Source organism: Martes martes (assembly GCF_963455335.1).
Source record: "Martes martes genome assembly, chromosome: 4".
NCBI lineage: Eukaryota > Metazoa > Chordata > Mammalia > Carnivora > Mustelidae > Martes > Martes martes.
This window is the reverse complement of record NC_137891.1, coordinates 138,321,013-138,343,578: the sequence shown is the minus strand read 5'-3', so window position 1 is coordinate 138,343,578 and position 22,566 is coordinate 138,321,013. Positions and strand designations below refer to the sequence as shown.

General features: G+C 36.1%; 1 protein-coding gene across 2 annotated transcripts in view; it reads left to right on the top strand.

Annotated features, from left to right (window-relative positions):
* LEPR (leptin receptor) overlaps nucleotides 1–22,566 on the top strand; it is a gene marked incomplete at its 3' end in the record, with an annotated part of 84,039 nt that overhangs the window by 42,099 nt on the left and 19,374 nt on the right. For both annotated transcript variants that reach the window (XM_080801355.1, XM_080801356.1), the window contains exons 6-14: nucleotides 4,199–4,344; nucleotides 6,340–6,484; nucleotides 12,254–12,544; nucleotides 12,703–12,820; nucleotides 15,048–15,247; nucleotides 17,439–17,587; nucleotides 18,616–18,775; nucleotides 18,892–18,974; nucleotides 20,315–20,531. In XM_080801355.1, coding sequence (XP_080657481.1) covers nucleotides 4,199–4,344; nucleotides 6,340–6,484; nucleotides 12,254–12,544; nucleotides 12,703–12,820; nucleotides 15,048–15,247; nucleotides 17,439–17,587; nucleotides 18,616–18,775; nucleotides 18,892–18,974; nucleotides 20,315–20,531 — 1,509 coding nt within the window. The remainder of the gene's footprint in view (nucleotides 1–4,198; nucleotides 4,345–6,339; nucleotides 6,485–12,253; nucleotides 12,545–12,702; nucleotides 12,821–15,047; nucleotides 15,248–17,438; nucleotides 17,588–18,615; nucleotides 18,776–18,891; nucleotides 18,975–20,314; nucleotides 20,532–22,566) is intronic.

The following is a 22,566-nucleotide window of genomic DNA, read 5'->3' as shown; positions in this document are numbered from 1 at the left end:
GGACCCATGTGGTCAGGACAGCAAATGTAGAACCGGGGAGTATTAAAAGCAGCCTCTAGAATGTTGTAACAGTAGTATACATTATCTCTGCAGTTGTGACTTAAATTCTTTCCTTTTTAAAGACTTACCCATTTATTTTATTTTTTTATTATAATTTTTTTGATTTTTGATTTTTTAAAAGATTTTATTTATTTATTTGACACAGAGAGAGATACAGTGAGAGAGGGAACACAAGCAGGGGGAGTGGGAGAGGGAGAAGCAGGCAGAGCAGGGAGCCCGATGTGGGGCTCGTTCCCAGGACTCTGGGGTCATGACCTGAGCTGAAGGCAGATGCTTAACGACTGAGCCACCCAGGCGCCACCCCCCCCATTTATTTTAGAGAGAGAGAATAAGCGAGTGAGTGCAAGCATGAGTGGGGGGAGGGGCAGAGAGACTCTTCAAGCAGACTCCCTGCTGAACACAGAGCCTGATGAGGGGCTTGATCCCATGACCCATGAGATCACGACCTGAGCCAAAACTAAGAGTCAGACGCTTAACTGACGGAGTCACCCAGGCGCCCCTTAAATTCATTCTTAAAAACCGCTTTTCTTTCACTCCTGGATCTATCCAATGGATATATATCCATATATATCCATATATATCATTTGGGTATTAACTTTTTCACTTCTCATATAACAGTTTCCAAAAATAATTAAGAGCCTGTTTTTTACCCTTATTTATTTATTTATTTATTTTATACTTTTACTTATTCCTTCAATAAATATTTCTTAGAAGCTCATGTGTGTCAGCCACTGATCTCAAAGCTGGGGAAACAATGGTGAATGAGACAAAGTTCCTCCCTCATAAACTGGAGACAAACAGTAGTGAGCAGAGAGAAACAGAAAAGTAAACACCTAAATCATTTTCTATATAAATCTGATTATAAGAAAAACTCAAATAATAGATAGTACCCAATATTTTTAGTGCAAAGATTCCTAGTTTCTTTTGATCAACTCGAACATATGATTACAGATGTGAATAATATAGGCATTGTTCACTTAAAATTTATTAACTCAGTTTCTTGTATTTATTTTATATATAATATATAATTTAACAGCATTACTATTTTCTACTTATATTTCTTGAAACCATTATATACCAACTCTTTACATGCATCTTGGCATGATTGTTTTTGACATCTCTCGAACCACTTTTCCAGGTATTTCACACACAATTTTCCGAACAACTTCACCTTCACTTCTCTCTAAGTTCCTGGGGATATACCACTTTTTGAATCTGTATATGACATCATATTTCAACATTAGGACTTTCAAATAATTTGTCCTTTCATAATTACAATGACATCCAAGCAATTCTGTGATGAAATTATAGCATAGGAAAAAACATATGTAAAATTTATAAAATATCATTTTGTTCTCTTTTTAAAACTAATTCTGTCAGGTGATTGTTAGAAGCATTTAGAACCAGAGTTAAATGAAATATTTACAAAAATAAGGCAGTTAGAAGGTGTTTATGAGAGACTTTATAAGAAACCTAAAAAGAATTTTGTCTTTTTTTCAGGGATAATTTTTTGAGGAAAAAAAAAAATCTTTCCTTATACTTGGGTATATATGATAATGTCCTAAAAATGTTAAGTTCCACAAAAGAAATAATATGAGGAGAGGGTTAGGTAGGTGTAAGGACTATTATTATTTCAGCTGTGGAGGTCAAAGAAGACCTGTTTTTGGAGAGAGCATTTGAGCTGAATGAAAAAGAATAGCCATGCAAAAATCCAGAGCAAAAGGTGCTCCAACCAGGAAAAATAGCACCCATAAAACCTCTGAGATGGAATGAGCTTGGAAGTGGGAGGACCCAAGACAAGGCCTTTGTGCTTGGAGTGAATGAGTTGGGGGAATATTTGGAGATGTGGTCGGAGGTATTGGATTCAGGTCATATGGTAGGCCAGGGTAATAGAGTTTGGGTTTTCTTCTAATTACAGTGGAAGCTTTTGAACTAGGACAGTGATATGGTCGTATGTGTATGTATGTATGCATGTTTAAAATTTACTCTGCATGTGGAGAGGGAAATTGATGGGGAAATGAAAAAGGATAGTTACAAGAATAGAATCAGAAGGCTCAGATAGGAGGCTATTGGAATGATCTAGTTGGTTTAGAGATGTAGCACTGGAGAAGTAAAGAGATGATCATAGCTGGGATTCATTTTGGAGATGTGCTAACTGAAATTTCTAGTGGATTGTTTATGGAGTATGGACCGAGAAGAACCAAAGATAACAGACTTGGCCCTGGGCATGCCAGTGAATAGCGGTACCAGATATTTGGGGAGGATCAGATGTGTGACATATTATTTTGAGATGCTTATAGATACCCAAGAGATGCTGAGCAGGCAGTTGGACATATCCTAGAGTTCATGCGAGATATATATGGGACTATCTGGCGTATAGATGTTTATGGGATTGCCTGAGATCATCCATTTGGAGTTAAGTGAGAGAAAGACTGAGGCAATCAGAGAAAAGAGGAGTGAAAGAGCGTGGTAGCCTGGAAGCCAAGTGGAAACCTAATGAGCAGCTGTGTGGAATGCCGCTGAACAGTGGAGGGAAATGCATCAGACAACTGACATTGGATTTGGCAAAGGATGATGACCTTGATAGAGTGGTTTCAGTGGATTGGAAGAGAAGACCTACCTGATCAGAGTAGGTTGGTTAGGAAAATGGAATACGAAGTGAGTAGTGCCAATTCTGCCAAGGAATAGTGCTCTGAAAGAAGCAGGTAGATGGGGTATATCTAAGACAGGGGACATGGGTGGTCCAGAGAAAGATTTATTTTTGGATTTCTAATATTAAGGCATATATGTATGCTGGCAGAAAATGTACAATAGTTATAATTTCAGGATTTCTGTTTGGTGTTTTTGTTTTGTTTTCTTTTTGGTCATGAGAACTCAGTGAATTTCACCTACTGTTTCTAGACTTTAGTGTTTATCTGTCTCTGTTTAAAGTAACTAAAATTTGTAATATGTCACATAAAGTAAAAGCTTTATTAACTTTGACTCAAGGAAAGGAGAAAAACTATGTCTAAATTCTTAAAACATATAGTATGTTATTTATAGTAATATACCATTTTTAGTTCCTGAAAATAAAATTCAAATCAGTAAACATTCCAATGTAATGATTATTTCATTGTGCATAATTCCTGCTAGTTAAAATCTTGAAAAGGTAGAGATGCACTGAGAAGAAAATTGCATCATCTGTCTTCTATCATTCTGGCTTTTTTTTTCTATTTTAATATGTAGTTATAAATATTCTTTCATTAACTTCAACAAATTAACTCAAGTATAGATGATTAATAAGCTTTTAAAACTAACAATATTAACATTTTCAATATTCTTCTGTGATATGATTTTTAATGACTGTATAGATTTCCCTATGGTGATGAACCATTATTTATTTAATCAATCCTTTATCATATGTTTGTATTATTTCTATGAATAATTTAAAGGATACTTGAGTTCAAAACCACACACACACACAAACACACACACACACACAACTTATGCACAAATGCATATTCATACATGAACACATGCACGTACACACGAACTCAAATGATTCACTAAGTTAAACGCATTGTTAAGCTAAGAAACTCTATCCCCATTTCTGGTGGCAAGCTAGGGCCTGCATGTTTTATTGCATGTAAAACATGCATGCTGTGGGTTTTGAGTAGGTGTGTCTAGATTATTATATTTCAAAGTTAATAGATTTGCTGAATTTTATATGCATATTTACATGAATTTTTGCATGCAAACTCCATATGCATTTTCAGAGTAGTGTTCTGCAAAATGCTGTTTTTACTTGTCACCTGCTAAACCAGCGGGTGAGTGTGGTGGGGGAGGCTTCAAAGAAGTTTGGGGAGTGATAGGTTAAATAAAGTTAGCAGACTTTTTTTTACAGCAGGAATTCACATTTATCAAAACAACCTCATTACCGATTTATAGTTTTTGCCATATGCGGAGAGAAAATGAATATATGTGGTTTGCTATGGAAGGGTACAAGGAGTAGACCTAATATTTTGGTCTGTAATTAACCTTTGAAGAAGATCACCTTTTGAGTTGTTGAAAGAACAGGATACACTAAAAATTCATTTTGACTGTTTTGTGATTATCTTGAAAACTTCTTGACTTAAAAATGTTCTCTTTTTTCCTTAAGTGAAACCTGATCCCCCATTAGATTTACATATGGAAATCACAGATGCTGGCCACTTGAAGATTTCTTGGTCTAGCCCAACATTGGTGCCATTTCAACTTCAATATCAAGTGAAATATTCAGAGAATTCTTCAACAAACATGAGAAAAGTAAGTATATTTCAATAAATAAAATGAAAAGTTGAGAAGTAACTAAAGTAAAGAGGAGACCCCTTCCACGTCCTGTAGAAAATGCCCTTTGCATGCCAAACATTCATGGTCCTTCTAGACCAGAACCAGCTCTATTTTAATATTATATCACTGGCTTTCATTTAAGATCAGCATAGGAAATGATCACATGAACAATACGTCCTCATCTTCGGTAAACACTTTCAGAGAAATTGTTTGATGTTGCACAATATCTCTTATGTATGGATCCGTGTTATGTATGGAGTGTGACAAATTCCTCCCAGACTTTAGTATCAGAGAAAGTTCCAAGGTCTTCTTCCAAAAAAGAGTTTATGTTAGATTAGTAGGTTTCCCTGTCTCTCTCCCTCCCTCTCCCTCTTCCTTACACACACACACACACACACACACACACACAGCTGAAAGGCAACAGGAAGACCAGTTACAGAAACTTGAATTCATAATTATAATTTTCTCACCTACAGACCTCTGATTTCTGATTTTACAATTCCAACTGTTGTTTTATTGGTCAACATATTTGTTTACTTGCACCGTGTGCATTTGCTGTATAAAGTCTGTCAAATTCTTTTTGCATTCTTTCTGTATTTATTGAGCACCTCCTAAGTGCTAGGAGCTGTTCTATGTGCTTCAGGATATCCTGAGTGGTAGAGCTAATGGGTGCTGGTGGAGCTAGTAGGTTGTAATAGTCAGTGGAGTTGGGGAAGGCCTCATGGAGGAGGTGACACTTGAGCAAGGATCTGAAGGAGGTTGGTGACGTAGATATCTAGGGGGATTAGTTTCCAAAAAGAGAAAACAGTAATTCAGACGCCCTAAGCCAGGGGAGAAGTGGGAGGCAGTGGAGGAATCAAAGAGAAGAGCGAAAGGAAAAGGAGGAAGTCATGAAGAGTATGGGCCATGCATGGACTTTGGCATTTTCCTTTGTGAAACAAACTGTTATATAATTTAGAAGTAATATAATTATTACTGTTATATAATTTAATATAATATTATAATATAATATTATTATAATATAATATAATTATAATATAATATAATTATTATAATTATATTATTATAATATAATATAATTATTATAATTATACTATTATAATATAATATAATTATAACTGTTATATAATTTAGAAGTAACCCTGTCTTTGTAGCTCTGGGCCAGTTTTTTAAAAGGACTTTATTTTCATAAAGAGCAGAAAAGGAATCCTTGGTATCCTGTGTGGAAAAGCAGAATTAAGGCTTCTCTGGGCTTCAGTTTTCTCATCTGTAAAATGGAGACAAGAAGATTTGAAATCTAGGTGGCCTGCTATTGTATAATACATTCGTGGTGCTTCTCACCCTTTTGGTCTCTGGTACCCTATGGTTTAAGAGGCCAGGGAGTTCAATCACTTTGGAGTACATCATTGGAAAACAGTATATTTGCTAAGCAATTCTTATTAGTGGTTATTTTATGCAGAATTAGGTCTCTTAGATATTTGTCCTCTAGTTTATAAACTGTATTTTGATTCAGTACAGCTTCTCAGGTTCAGGGCTCAGGTTCTTAAAATTCTTCATGCCCTCCTCGGTGACACTTTCCTCCAGGAATGTTTATAATTCTGTGTCCGCTCCTGCTCATGATTTTTCTACCACGTGTGTATTATAGATGTCAGGAGTGGCTTGAAACTCCCTGCTGACTAGCTGTACCTCTCAAATTTCACAAGGTCAATATTTGTTATCATTCAGTAAAAAATATCTGCTGATCATCACTGTGTTTTTCTTCTTGGAGTTGTGGGTTATTTAAAATTTTATCGACAAAGATGCAAACATTTGTTATTTTCTCACTGTTTTCTGTTTAATGCTACCGTGATCCGGCCAACTATTCTGTTAAGATTTTCATTCTTTGAAACTTGTTGGGACTGCTTGTTCTCAATTTTGATGAAGGTTCTATGTCAACTTGATGCTCTGATGTTTTCAAACAATATTTAACAGGCTGATGAGATTGTCTCAACTACATCCCTGCTGATAGACAGTGTGCTCCCTGGGTCTTCATACGAGGTTCAAGTGAGGGGCAAGAGACTGGATGGCCCAGGAGTCTGGGGTGACTGGAGCACCCCTCTTATCTTTACCACACAAGGTAGGTTTTGTAATAGTAGCTCCTATCGAGAGAATATGCTTCCTGATTTTTCTTTTGGCTTATTGTAAGCGTCTTAAATTTTGTGGCAATAAGCCAGAAGGAGGGACACAATATTGACATTGTATTTAAGTGTCGGCAGGTAAATTTGTGAATGAAAACTTGTAAAAAAAAAAAAAACAAACTTGTGTAAGAGCTCCCAAGTTTATGTGCGTCCATATTAAGTGTCTTGCTGAATTACTCTTACCTATTCAAGAGATAGACTTAATAGAAAGGTTCCAGACTCACAAATTCAGAACGTTACTGGTATCAGTGTTTCCTTAATTTACATTTAAAATCAGATATATTTATTTGACATAAATTCCAAATATTCAAATTTCATTTATTATATTTACATAATATAATAAATAATAACATAATGGAATAATTCTTTTCGCTCAAGATCCTGGCTTTTAAGAGTTTTCACTGTCAATTTTCATGTTTTTAATCTTTAACATCAGAAAACCTGAGGTTTATTCAAAACTTCCTCATGAAGTTGAGGTGGTGTTTTACAAAGGGCGCAGACATCTTGGAATGGTCCAGCCCTGTCATATGCTAACTTGTGACCCGGAAGACACTCCAGGGTCTTTTGCCTAGTTGTCTGATCTTTCAAAAGAGCAAGATTATTCCTACTGAAACTCATGCAGGGTGAATATGGATATGTAGAGACAGCAAGTGCCCTGTAAGTCATTAAGCAGATAGTCAACACATTTAATGAATTAAGTCCATTTATTGATTACTTCCTATTTAAAAAGCATCAGTTAGTCAAAAAGCCAGTAACATTAGTGGTTTAAGAGCACTGACTTTGGAGTCTGACAGTGTTTTATAAAAGTTCTGGCCTCACCACTTATTTGGAAAGTTTCTTCGCCCTTCTATGCCTCAATTGGCCCATCTGCAAAATAGGGGCATTCTTATTTGGATAGAATGAAACAGTGCGCCTGTTGTGCTCACTCTAGTGTCTGAGCCTTAGTAAGCACCCAGTAAACAGTAGATGCAATCACAGTTTCCAAATCCACAGTCTCAATTTTCAAAACCTCAGCATCTAATGAAGGTGACAGGTTGACATGATACATAGCTAATTGCATGAGCAAGGTTGTCAGAAGAGCTAACAATGTTCTAGGCAGCAGGAAGGATTGGTTCTACCCAGGAGAGCCAGGGACCTTCTGTGAACAGATTTAGAAGACATGGATTTCTCAGATAATTATTGAGCATCACAATGTGTGTGCTGAGGACTCAGCTTCTGGAATTTTTTGGAGGAGGGTCACCTTTTCTACCTTCAATTATTTATTGTTGATAAATAGGTCTTAACCACCAGCAGTGAATTATGTAGAGGGGAATAAATTACAACACCAACTTTTAAAGAATGTCCCGTGGAGGTTTTTAAGAGAGTGGGATGGGGTGCAGAGGGGGCAAGTAACCCTGACCCCCACTCTGAGAGGCCTCTGACTTGCTGCCTTCACTTACCGTCTGGTGAAATAGTTCTCTTTCACAAGAAGGTGGCTTTCTTCTTTGTGATTTTACTTCTTAATTAGATCTGAAAATCCACCCCCTCCCCGAAGAAGAGGGAAATTCTAAAAGAATCATTGTTATTTTTAAAGTTTGCTAATATTCAAATTGTAGATTATACCTTTCTAGAATAATGATTCTTAGCAATTCTGTTTTTAGTGGGGTTAAGATGAACATTTTGATCCAGCATAATATAATAGTTATTTGTGTTACCTTTCATGTAAGATTTTATTTTGGATTTTTCAGCTTAGGTTTTTATACCTTTGGATGGACATAGTTTTAGTTCTGTTTTACTTTGTACAAGACCCTTTTAGACTACTAGAAAGTAACCTTTTCTTAGGGCACATCAATATCTGTAGGATTAAATTTGCTTAGGTTCCTCAATATGTTGGACCATGTTTATATGCTTTTATACATAATATAAATCAGATTTATAAATATACATTATAAAGCACATACATATGTGTATATATATGTTCTTCCCTATGCAAATATTTAGTGTTTTATGTATGTGAATAATAATAAAGAGAATATAATAATAAATATAATAATAAATAAATAAATAAAATAATAATAATAATAAAGAGTAATAAAGATATGCTTCATTGAAAAGAAACTTTGCCAGTTTACTTGCTTGTAGTGTCTAAATATTACAGTTAACACCTGGCCTTTTACTTACTTGCCTCAGGTGTGTCCCTCTAGTGACGTTAGACATTCCAACCAGAAATATCTGATAGTAAGTGAGAAATAAATCCGGACAGTGAGTAAGTAAATAGTCCCCAAAGGGCAGATTTGTTGATTTAGCAATGAGTATAAAGGTAAGCTTACTATTTTAACAGGCTTGGATGGCTTAGATGCCACTGAGAGGTACCAGGTGATTATTAAGGGAAAGACAGAAACTTCCCAAATAGGAACTAGACCAGGGACACCAAGAGCGGAGAGAAAAAAGCCTTCACACTTCAGTAGCTCCCAAGCACATTTCTCTGTTATAGGATCGTCTGCAGTAATGGCGTAATGATGGGTACTGAATCACAAATCAAAGGTGTACCTAGCTTCATACTTCCCTACTGAATAATAATAATAATAATAGCAACAACAATAATAAGACAGTTATGGAGCGCTTCCTGTGTTTCAAGCACTGGCCTAAGGGCTTTACATGTATTATCATTTTATCTTTTCGATCCCCTGTGAGATAGGTATTGATATTCCCCTTTTATAGACAGAGAAATCGAGATTTAGAGAGGTTAAGGAAATTGTAAACGTTGGCCCAATCTAAACTGGCAGTCTAATTCCAACGTTCATGTTCATACACACTAATACTGTGATTAAGCGCCTAATGTATGTTTATACAAGATTTCTGGTGTCACTAAAAATTGATCCTGGGGACTAATAAGCAATAAGCTTAATTACATAGAGCACTTTCGTAGAACACCTCATTTCCTTCGTGATTCCTGATAAATGAGGCTTCAGCATTGCTTGGGTTTTTCAGGTCTCAGGTTTGCTGAGTTTCCTTCACCGCAGTTCCCGCATCCCCCAGTGCTTACTGCGCGGGAGGCTTGTTCTTGAACCCTGTGCACCAGTGAAGTCTGTTTTTCTCCAACCTTGGGAGCTTCCTGCTCTTGTGTAAAGGAGTTGGATCCTTCTCCCTTAAACCTGGGTATTTGCTATCATTAGATTATCCCGTGCTGTTCGCTGCTAGGTGCTGGCATCCACCAAACAGAAACAGTCTGTAAGACTGAGGCATTAACTTATTTACAGTGAATTAGCACACCTACTTTATCACTTCCAAACACTTTGGATTTTATTGATTTTTTTTTTTTTTTGAACAGAGGCTGTCTGATGTATTGGTGCCAGAACAAATAGATGCTAATTATCAGTCCCTTTATAGCTACTACTTTTTGTTGATTTGTTAAAACTACGTACCAAGTGTACAGTTAATGAAGCATTGACATTTTAATCAAGGAATTCTTAATAGATTTTTAAAAAATGAACTGGCTAGGTTCTTTCTTTAGCTGTTGGGAGATCTTGGACTTTTAGAAGAAAACCCAGGACCTTGCCAGAACTTAAGAAGTCCAAGAATATTGCAATTAAGTTATGCTATATACTAAAAATAAGTTTAGAAGTGCTGACTTCTAGTAATACCTTTCTTAATTGCACTCTTGTCCTGCCAGAGGAAAAACAGATAATTTCTACATTTCATACTCAACAGTGCTTGTAATGTATTAGAGAAAATATTTTCCCATTAGATAAAAATAGAAAATCTGCTTTGAAAATTTAAAAATTTATTTTCTGGTCATATAATAAACATATTTTAAAATAACTTTAACTAAGATTTTTTTTAGCTAAGGTGTTTTATAATTTATGTTCATTGAAGTAATTCACTAATATTTATCAATAGAATTTCTTTTAATGAAATTCGGTAGTATAGATTCTGCAAAAGTATTGGTACTTAGTCACGTGAAGAAAATTATTTTCTTATTTTACAGATTAAATGTGTATCTCACATGAGAATAAAATATATATTTTGAAAATTAAGTATTTAACATTTACTTCATATCAATTTCTATATATTCAGTGTACATTTTACAAAATCAGGTATTTAATAACTTGTTTTTATTCTTTTTAAGCTAATATTTTAATATTTAATCGTGCCAAAATACTATGACTTTAACTGTATTTCTCAATTTAGCCTTACTTAGTCATTCAATTTTGAAATGAAGTGCTTTGAGATTTTTATTATCTTTAAAAGATTCAGTTTAACTTTTGAAATCTTATTGTACTCTTTATAAAAATAAATTACTCTTGGACTTCTGAAGCAGTTCAGTAATGAGATGTGGAGCATACTGAAAGTAGGTTAATGATCTTTCAGATCTGTGCTACATACTTGTGTGTAGTAAGTAATGTTCCAGTGAAGCTTGAGTGCCACCCTAGGCTAGTGTTATGAATCTGATGGACTGACTTCTGTCAGTGATTTCATGCTACTAAAACTTTTCCTGTTTATGCTTGACTGTAGAAATAACAAGTAAAATATTTTGTAAGGATTATAAATATAAGGACAGGGGAGTTTAGCTAGCTATTACAAAAGAAGAAAAACTTAAATAATAAAAATCAAGGAAGTTTTGGGGCACCTTGGTGGCTCAGTCGGTTAAGCATCTGCCTTTGGCTCAGGTCATGATCCCAGGATCCTGGGATTGAGCCCCCATCAGGTTCCTTGCACGGAGGGGAGTCTGCTTTTCCCTCTGCCTGCTGCTCCCCTTGCCTGTGCTCTCACTCTCTGTCAAGTAAATAAAAAATCTTTAAAAAAAAAATCAATGAAGTTTTTTGTTTTTGTTTTGGGGGTAATCAGGATGATATGTATGAGAACAGATACTCACATTCTTTCAGTAGAGAATGGCCTACCTTAAATTGCACAACTGAAATATACTGTTTTTGTAATGCATTGTGGCAGAAATAATTTCTTCCTATGTAAAGGGTCATTTACTTTTATTTTCTTTCTAATTAAAAATATAAGTAAACTATGTTTCCAACAATAAGGGACCGAAAAAATAGTATAGAGTAGTGTAGAGGCCTTAAAAATAATATTTTAGAAAAATATTGGTTCCCTTTGTCTGTAACCACACCATACTGGCATTAAATAACTTGAAATATTACAGATCAGTATTTACAGTTTTTCCTCTTTTGGTGACTTGACACATCATTGATTTTACATATCCTAACTAGTTTTCTTATTTAAAGTTTACTTTTCTACTTTACCTGCTAATTTGAAATTTTCCTATATCCAAATGAAACAGTAGCAACCACCATTTAGTCTTTGGGATTTTGCCTTAGAGTGATTTGATTCAAGAACTCGCCCTACATTTCACTGATTCTTAAAGCGGAGTCTGATGGAAAGCATGTCATTGTGGAATTAGATTATATTTCACTTGAATTAATTTTCTGCCTATCAATTAGTAAGTGACAATTATGCAAAAAAAATTTTTGTAGTAAGTCTCTATGTTTAGAAAATACTGGACATTTTTGAAAGTTCAAGTCATTTTGGAATGAGAGTGCCTGAGATACGATGTAACTGTCCATAAACAGGCAGGTACAGTTGCACAGTCTCTTCGTACACTCATTTATTTTTGGCAGTGTGAAACTGAATGCATTGTGAAGCCTTTCTACATAGCCTCAATTCCTCACAGGATGTTTTTGGTCTTCATCCCATATTCTCCCCTTCTCTTATTGCAGATGTCGTATACTTTCCGCCTAAAATTCTGACAAGTGTTGGGTCTAACGTTTCTTTTCACTGCATTTATAAAAGTGAAAACGAGATTGTTTCCTCAAAAAAGATTGTTTGGTGGCTGAATTTGGCGGAGAAAATTCCTCCGAGGCAGTATGCCGTGGTGGGTGACCGCGTTAGCAAAGTCACGTTTCCACATTTGAATGCAACCAGGCCTCGTGGGAAGTTCACCTATGACGCCGTGTACTGCTGCAACCAGCAGGAATGCCACCATCGCTATGCAGAACTATATGTGATCGGTAAGAATACCGCCCTTCTCTCCGTTTCCTTCCACAAGCAGATGTTTATTGCGGACCCTGTGTTAGAGTCCCATTGATAAAGTAAGGACATGTTGTTTTCAATAAAAATTGCTTTGGTGTTTTTGCTTTGTATTAATATTTTAATGTGTTTTAAATAGATGTCAATATCAATATATCATGTGAAACTGATGGGTACTTAACTAAAATGACTTGCAGATGGTCAGCCAATGCAATCCAATCACTCATGGGAAGTACTTTGCAGTTGAGGTATCACAGGTACGTGTTGTTCTTGCTGTTTTATTGTTCTGTGGATAGGGTGAGATAAGACTTCTGGTAGAGATATCATAACAGTTCTCTAGGAGACGTTCTTCCTGAAAGAGGAAGGTAGAATCTACTTGATTAGGAAATTTTTGAGGGATCAAATAAAAAACTCACATTGAGGTAAAAATGTATTTTGTTTTCACCTCAAATTATTTTTTCTGATAATCAATTAATTTTCCATAATTGCATTTTAACTACTGAATGAAATCCAAGAAAAACTGGTTTCTGTACATTTTAATTTGACTTAGGGAATTGACCAGAGGAGAATATCAGCGATTTTAGAAGTCCAATATTATCTGCTGAAGATTAATATTTTGGAAAAAAATCAGAGGTAGTAGCACAAAGATTGTAAGATACAATATGAATACTTTTAGAAGTAGGAAAGATTAAGAAAGAAACACTTAATAAGGAGTGAAGTGTTTTATTACTAAAGAGTAATTTGTGCTTGTTTAATTTTACCCTTCCCTGTTTTGAAAAGAATTCAAGGCTTCATCTTCCTTTAGTATCATCTGAAATAATAACACTCTTGTTTAGGAGAAGGTAGATACATTTTTATTTTTATAATCTCTCATATTAGTTTTCAGTTATGTGTACTGCTCTCAAACACCCTGTGTCAATTTGTGTTTTGTATTGGGGTCTTCCAGTTTGTTTCACTTGTCCTCATTTATTCTTAAAATCTTAATTTTCTGCTGAAAAACAAACCCCCTTCCTGAAATACTGCAATCTGAACTCTATACCTAAAGTGACCAGTCTATTCTTATGTAGTATTAGAAAAAGAAATAGGACAATTTCTTACCATTTCTTACATAGGAATAATAGTTGGCTTCATTTTACCTGGTAAGAGTATTTTGAAATCAATAGAATATTCATGGCTGCCATTTTACTTTTATAATCTGTCTTTATTTTCTTTCCATTGCATTTTTCACATTAAAAAAAAGGTGTTTGTGGCTGACCATCACAAAATCTCTGTGTCTCATTTGTCTTGCTAACATTTATGAAGAACAGCGAAAGTCCCTGCATGTACTTGGGCAGGTTTTTTTAACCTCTCTAAACCTCGATTTCATTGTCTGTAAACTGGAGAGAATGATAGGGCTTATAAGGTTTCCGTAAGAATTGATGATATATTGCATTTAACTGTAATTAAGTGATAGAATTTCTCTTAGTAAATATTCAGTAAATGGCTCTTGCTCTCATGATGACAAAGACACTAACATCTGCATTCCAAGTGGCGTATAACTGTGCTTTGGTACATGGTCACAGTTCTCCTTACCCACAGAGGAAGCCTCATGCCTGGTTCTCATCTCTGCCCCTGCACCCTGCCAGCACTCATTCATATACACACCCCAATGATTGTAATTTTGGAGGGGGTAAGCAGGAAAAGTCACAAAAAATAGAAAATGAGAAACAGAAAAATACAGATTTTTCACATTCTTGTAACCTCTTAGCTCCATTTTTATGGAAATGGTAATTGCTACTTTAACCACTTAAATGCTGTATTCAGAGCAAATAGTGGCATCAGGGCTATTTCAAGGAAAAGGACCAGTGCTCTGTAAGTTCTGAGGCAGAGTGTGGATCAGGACACAGTTATAAAAATTACTTTCTTAAATTTCTTCTCTGAGGAAATGTGTTAAATGTGTTACATATTTAATCATATGACTCAGGTATGAATCAAGAATTGGTATTATTATCATTATATTGCTTTGAACTAGATAATATTAGGACATTGTCAATTAGGCTATAATTTACTATCAATTGTATCTTCAATTTATGGTGGAATTTAATTTGTTTCTAAAGCGTAAGAGATTTATCTTCCTTCCCATTTCGGGAGTGTCCCAATACTACTTGTAATCTATACTTCTAAAATGGTATCACTTATGTATAACATGAGCTTGACTTTCAAGGTGTTGTAGGTTTTATCTCTAATTGGATCCTTATCTCCTTTTTAGAACAATGCCATTTATTTTACTTGCATTTCCACTTACTACCTAATAAAATATTTAGTACGGTTTATTATTTACTTTTATGGAAAGAGATAAAATTGTGATATAGCTGGGAATTCAAAAATGTCTTTCCAATAAGAACATTTGTTTTAGATGAACAGAAATCAAATATCTTATTGCTCAAATATCTTATTGCTTTCATCACTGTTGCATATTAACTGAATATTCTCGTATCTTTTAAGGAGCAGCCTTTACTGTTCTGATGTTCCCTCTATTCATCCCATATCTGAACCCAAAGATTGCCATTTGCAGAGAGATGGTTTTTATGAATGCATATTTCAGCCAATCTTTCTCTTATCCGGCTATACAATGTGGATTAAAATCAATCACTCTTTGGGTTCACTTGACTCTCCACCAACGTGTGTCGTTCCTGATTCCGTGGGTATGTCAAACTCTGTGTTGTGTCTTCATTTTTATTAGCAGATTTGGATTCAGATTGATTCATGAAAACTGCTGTGTTTTACCATTTCCTGATCACACTATATTTAAACAAAATTTTTTTTCGTGTTTACAGTGCAATTGGGAAGACAATCAACTTTAGAAAGTTTTGCCATTTTTATCTTCTTTTAAATTACTTATAACACAGTATTTTTGCAATAAGAATATTTTTAGCATATAATCTGACAAGTTATATTGGTCATTGGGCATAAAATTTAGCAGTAAGAGTATTCTAAATAATGCATTGCTTTGTTTTTCTCCCAATATACTTAGGAAAACATTTGGTGTTTTTAATTTAAAAAATTAACTTTGGGTATTGTGATGGGTTTTACAATCTAGTAGTCATAACCCAAGGGTTTAATTTATGAGGCTGCATAGGATGCAGAAGGATTCAAAATAACTAAATCGAAGAAGAGAAAAATAGATCAAGCATGATGATATCCATCATGAATTTTAAATACTCTTCTAAAAAGATATATTGATTTCAAAGTTAAGGGAGTTCTTGACATATATAATATATCCCTCCAATATTAATGTGAAATCTTTGGGAAATGACCCATTTATAATTATACAACAGAGGTAAAGGAATATCTTTTGGTGCTATATTTTGTTTTGGGAAATTATGCCAAAAAACAGTATTTGATTCATTACATTTTCAAATAATTAGTATACATATGAATTAAAACCTTTATTTTGTTAAATATAGCATAAAGTCATAATTTTTAGTTTTTTAAATCACCATAGCGTCCCAATTAATTGACTCCCCCTGGGCCCCCCTACCCCATGCTATTTAGTTTGGCTCCATTTAAAGTGATTTTACTATAAGCAGTACTTCTCTGGTACTAAATATCTTGGGACAGCAAAGAACTCTCCTACCACTCTCTACCCCACAGACATGCACAGATATAACCTCACATGTACTAAAAGACAAATGCAACATGGATTTAGTTCTATATGCTGTCCAAACAACCCTCGATATTATTCTTTTCAGTACTAAAATAAGGAGTTTAAGTTGGGCTTCTATTAACTACTTAGTCCTAGGAAACAATGTGGAGATTCAGTTTTAGGATCCAAATGCTAGCTCCACCTGTTACTAGCTTTGTAAACATGGGCTAGACATGTAAGTGCTCTGTGACTATTTTATCACCTATAAAATGTGGAAAGCTCCTCTTAATGCCCCAGGGTGTGTGTTGTGGGTCATGCAAAACTCTTATCCATTAAGCATCCTTTCTGTAAACTAGATATTCATGGAATATATCCATATGACAGCCATATGATTCAGTCAAGGACAATCTTAACGTCTCTCAAACATACGTACTTCCTTTTCTGAAGAGGAATTATCTTTTCAGGAGATGAAATGCATGTCTTCTTACTGATTGGTAAAGAATGTCTTCTTCATATATGAAGAATTGAATAAGTATGAGAAACTGTGTAGTAGTGAAAAAGTTCAGGGGTTTGGTCATCAACAGTCTAAGGTATTGTTGAAGTCCGGAGCTGCAGAGTTCGCACTAGTGTCCTGGGGGCTTGGGACATTTAGTTCCAAAATACATTGAGTTTGCGTATTGTCTTTTACTTTTTTTTTTTTTTTCAAGAGTCCTTGCCATTCTGATCATCTTTGCCTCATTTCTGCCCTTCAAAAGCCTGTTTTCCTCAGATGATAGAGAACCAGGTCTTTACTCTGTAAGACTATCTCTGACCTTAACCTACAAATACTTAATAACAGTAGGACAGTGTGAATCTCATACATGTGGAAAAGAATGCAGTGTGTGTTTTCTTTTTCTTTTTATTAAAGCTCTGCATAGAACAGATATGCTATGGACACTTACATGTTCAGTATGAGATCTTTTGCATGCGGAACTGATGGCTCAATTTCTAATCAGATCTTATTATTACTTGCACGTGACATGGTCAATGTATTGATTTTTTTTCAATCAGACTATTTGCAAACTAGAAATAATCCCTTTCTTACACGTCACATAAAATTGTAGGGGATCAAGTGAGATAATGAATGAGAAAGCTTTGAAAAGGAAATACTGTTTTATAAATATTGAGTATAAAACTTATCATAATCATGTTTTAAAACTGTTATCACTGTTTAAATTGCTGTTATAGTATACTGTTTTTAAAATTTCTAGTGAAACCACTGCCTCCATCCAGTGTGAAAGCAGAAATTACTGTAAAAATTGGGTTATTGAAAATATCTTGGGAAAAGCCAGTCTTTCCAGAGAATAATCTTAAGTTCCAGATTCGCTATGGCTTAAATGGAAAAGAAGTACAGTGGAAGGTACATTTTACCTAGAAATGTCTCCAGCTTGCCTCACTAAATATTGTTTCTTACAGCTGTTTTAATAACTGTATCAATTAGGCTTTATTTTATTTGCATAAAAGTACCTCATCGTGTATTCTGTAGCTATTTTTGTTCAATAGATTGCTATAGGTCTAACCCTTTTAAGGAATGACATTTTCTGCAGGCCATCATTTCCCAAAATGAGTGTGACAGAACTTTGACCCCATAAAATATTCCTTGAAAAAAGATTGCATGGCTGAATCAACTTAGGAAAGACTGCATCACTGTGTGTTCCTGGTATAGAATTGCTCTCTGGTACATACTAACGGTTCAGAGAGGTCCTGCATTAAAGAAACATTTGTGGCTTTATATGTGACCTTTATTTCATCCTGTGTGTCTCAAACTTATTTTACCGAGGAACCCTTTTTCCTTTAACATCTAATAATAATCTTTAGTACCTGTATGTTCATTGGGACATATTTTGGAAGAAGCTGCTTTTATCAAACAACCAAAATCACACCCATAGTGGCGAGTGTGCCTATGATGACTGGCCACGTCGGTTTTCAGACGGCGGTCTGCGAAGACCCAGAAACATCAGGAACCCTAAATAGGACATTAGATGCTGATGATTTTAGCTGAAAGGAATGTGACCATTTACCAGCTTATTGAGGAGACTGAGAAGAGACATGACTGTGTAACCACCAGGTTAAAATTACTGAGAGTTTTTGTGGATAGGGAATTAGTGGACAGAGATTAGGAACAGAGTGAAGAGTGACTGGGGAGCGAGATTCGAGTAGGCCAGTCCAAATCTTGTCCTGAGGAGGAAACAACAAGATGATTAAGACAATCCTTAACTTGAGGGAGCTCAGGATCCAAGTCTCGTGCAAGCTTTTCTCAAGCCAGAAAACACAACGTCAGTTCACTCTTAATTTTGGAATTGTATTAAGGTTTTAAATGCAGTTCGGGGCCCGCCAGCTACAGAGGGGTTTGTGATGATTCGTCTACCACTTGGTCTTATTTTACAGATGTACGAGGTGTACGAGGCAAAATCAAAGTCGGCCAGTGTCCTCGTGCCAGACCTGTGTGCCGTCTATGCGGTTCAGGTGCGCTGCCGGAGGCTGGACGGGTTGGGCTACTGGAGTAACTGGAGCAGTCCCGCCTACACAGTTGTCATGGATATAAAAGGTCCGTGGAGATTTTGTAAATGTGTCTTAAGAATGCATGCAGGTGCTTTCAAATACGACTCCAGCATGTTCCTCCTGAGAACACGTGTACGACTTGGGCTTCTTATCATTCTGCAGTTCCTACCAGAGGACCTGAATTTTGGAGAATAATAGATGAAGACACCACTAGAAAGGAGAGGAATGTTACTTTACTCTGGAAGGTATTCCTGCTTTTTACATTAGTCTTAAATTTTATTTTCACGCTCAGGAAAGGTTGACTTGGTTTCTGTTCTGAGATGGGATTGCAGAGAGCTACGCAGACGGGGCCTTGCCCTGGGTGAGGGAGTTCACTCTGTTCTCAGCTGAACATTAATTTGGCGAAGTCACTTAGACTCTTCAGCCTCAGTTTCCTGATCTGTATAAATGTAAGGCTGGACTGGTTGATGCCTGCTCAGATCTTACTCCCACCTGCCCAGATGGTTCCACACCTTGCAGGGACACATGGATATGCATTTGTATTTTTTTTCCCCATTATTTCTGACTTAGAGGAGTCTCAATGACAAAAAAATACATTGAGAAGCACTGTTCCAGTCTATTGTAGAGAGTCATTATCTATTAGGTTTATAAGAGATTGGTTTATCTTATTTGAAGATTATTTATTCATTTCAGAGAGAGAGAGAGAGTGTGAGCAGGGGGAGGGGGAGGGGCCAGTGCGTGGGGACAGATGGAGGGGCAGAGGGAGAAGCAGGCTCCCCGCTGAGCAGGGAGCCCCACACGGGGCTGGATCCCAGGACCCCCAATTCATGACCTGAGCCAAAGGCAGATGCTTAATCAGCTGAGCCATCCAGGTGCCCCTAGCTTATCTTATTTGAAACAGGTAGCAGTAGTGGAGCAGGTAGAGTATATTGTTAATACTCTGTAAAGTGAAAGAGTAGAATTTGACTAGACTTTATACTGGAATCATCAGTGATCTGGTATGATTTTTTTTTAAACTATGGAGCAGAAATTCTGGGGTGCCATATACATGGTTCTGATAGCTTCTGTTACTTGAATTAGCAACAGATCAGAAGAAACAAATGATTAATCTTATTGGGATTAACATAAATGATAATTAACATCTTTCCAGCTTTTTTGTTGTTGCTTGACAGAACTAGGGGGTTATTATTCCTTGTTTGCTGTTTCGATAAGGAAACTCTTGATTCCCTGCTGGTCCCTCTTTTCTCTAAAATTACTGTGAAATTTATTGGCAGGAAAGTGGCCTAATTGTATCCATGTTTAATTATATTTGAATGATTTATTCTCCGAGTCTTAAGGAAAAAAAAACCAAAGGAAGAAAAGAAATTTCCTATGTTCCATACCCACCCAGACACCTTCACTGTATCTGTGGTCAGAGATGGGTGCTATCTCCCCTCACCTCCCTATACCTCAGCCTTGAACTAGATGGGGCTTGCCCTGTTCTGACCTTGCCTCCCAGTGGGAATGTATAAGAAGAGTTCATGGGCTTGGTTGGTATAAAAAGCACTGGAGCCCTTGAACTAATCAATTTTTGTGTTTACTACAGCCTCTAATGAAAAATGACTCATTGTGCAGTGTGAGAAAATATGTGGTAAAACATCATACTTCCCGCAATGGAACATGGTCAGAAGATGTGGGAAATCACACTAAATTCACTTTCCTGTGGACAGAACAAACACATTCTGTTACAGTTCTGGCTGTCAACTCAATTGGTGCTTCTTTTGTGAATTTTAATTTAACCTTCTCATGGCTTATGAGCAAAGGTAAGAAAGGATACACGGTAGTAAACCTGTACCCCTTTTTAGCATTTAATCTTTACATATTCCTCCGCTTCCAAAGGATCTTCCAAGAAGCCTGCAATACTCTGAACTTGGAGAGCTCTCTTCCTTTATCTCGTCTTTTCTGAAAAATAGCAAAACAGATTGCATCCTGATTATGTAATATGGTCCTTGGGTTTTCATATAATAGAATCATGTTGAAATAGTATTATGATCAATGAGAATATTCTAGTAAATCTAATACTTAAATCTCTTGGATCAATGGAAGTTGTACATAAATCAGTCTCTCTCCTTGTCTGTGTGTGTGTGTGTATGTAAAAATAAATACATGTATATGTGTGTTATCTTTATTACACATATGTAACAGTATTACATACTATATGGATGCAAGTAATTGATCGGACTTGCAAATTAACCTGTACTTCATTTCATATGGGTGATGAACCTTCTTTCCTTAATTTTGATATATTTGATTAATTAGAGAATCGAGAACTACCTTTAATAGGAGTTCCTAATCTGGATTACATATTCAGAGTATAACTTTTTAATGGAAAATTTCAAATCTACCCTACCTCTACTAATCTCTTCCATGAAGTCTTTGCTTATTGCTTTCATTAGATATGTCCTAAATCAGGGTGCTTTCTACCTTTCTTAAGGTTTTTTATGTCTTCCTTGTATTATGATTACTTTTGTACATATGGGGTAAGCTTCTTGTAAGTTCCATAGTATCTGCACAATGTTTTACACTAAAAATATTTTCTTTTTTTTTTCAAAAACTTTATTTAAAAATATTTTCAACCAGCATGTTCTAGAGATATTTACTGAATGCTGCGCTGTGTTAGGTGGTGGGAATTCCAATGAGAGAGAAACTATAATGGTCTCAGCATTTGGAAACCATTCAGAAACCATGCAGACCATGAGAATGGTCTCAGCAATCACAAGAGTCCAGTAGATGACACAGACATTGATCAAATAATCATCCAAGTTCATGCCTATTTATAAGCTGAAATCAGTGTTCCCAGAAAAGGAATGTAATTTTATAAAAGAAAAGAAAATAGAACCTGACTTGGCATTGAGGGTTAGAGAAGCTTTCTTAAGAAGCAGTGTAGGAATTAAACTTCCCCCAAAAGTGGGGAAAGAGCACAGGCTTCTGAGACAGGAATAGTCTGATTGAAAGTCCTCATGGCACAGGAGAGGACCTGAGGGAAGAAGACCAGGGTGGCTCTGGTGCAGAAAATCCTGAAAGGCTGGGGGGCTGAATGAGGCTTGGCCCTGGGCCTCACAGACATGCTAGGCAGTTCTTCCTCACATGTGGAAATCCAGTGGAGGCTTTTAAGTGGGGCTCTGTGAGGAGGGTGTTAAGTTATCAGACTTGTCCTTTGAAAGCACAACTCTGTCAGCAGGAGAGGAAATTTGCATGGAAGCAGAGAGGATGATGAATAAGCTTGTGCGGTGTTCCAGTGGAGATCAACTTTTTTGACTCTATCCCAAAACCCCATTTTGGTTTCTCCTCAATGGCGTATGTTCCCACATCTTTCTGCATATATGACTCCGTGGTACAAAAATAATTGTATTAAATCAAAACCACAATGAGATACGACCTCACACCAGTCAGAATGGCTAAAATTAACAAGTCAGGAAATGATATATGTTGGCGAGGATGTGGAGAAAGGGGAATCATCCTATACTGTTGGTGGGAATGCAAGCTGGTGCACTCTGGAAAACAGCATAGAGGTTCCTCAAAAAGTTGAAAATAGAGCTACCCTACAACCTAGCAATTGCACTACTGGGTATTTTCCCTAAAGATACAAATTTAGTGATCTGAAGGGGCATGTGAACCTGAATGTTTATAGCAGCAATGTCTACAATAGCTAAACTATGGAAAGAACCTAGATGTCCATCAATGGACATGGAATGGATAAAGAAGATGTGGTGTATACACACACACACACACACACACACACACACACACACACACACAATGGAATATTATGCAGCCATCAAAAGAAATGAAATCTTG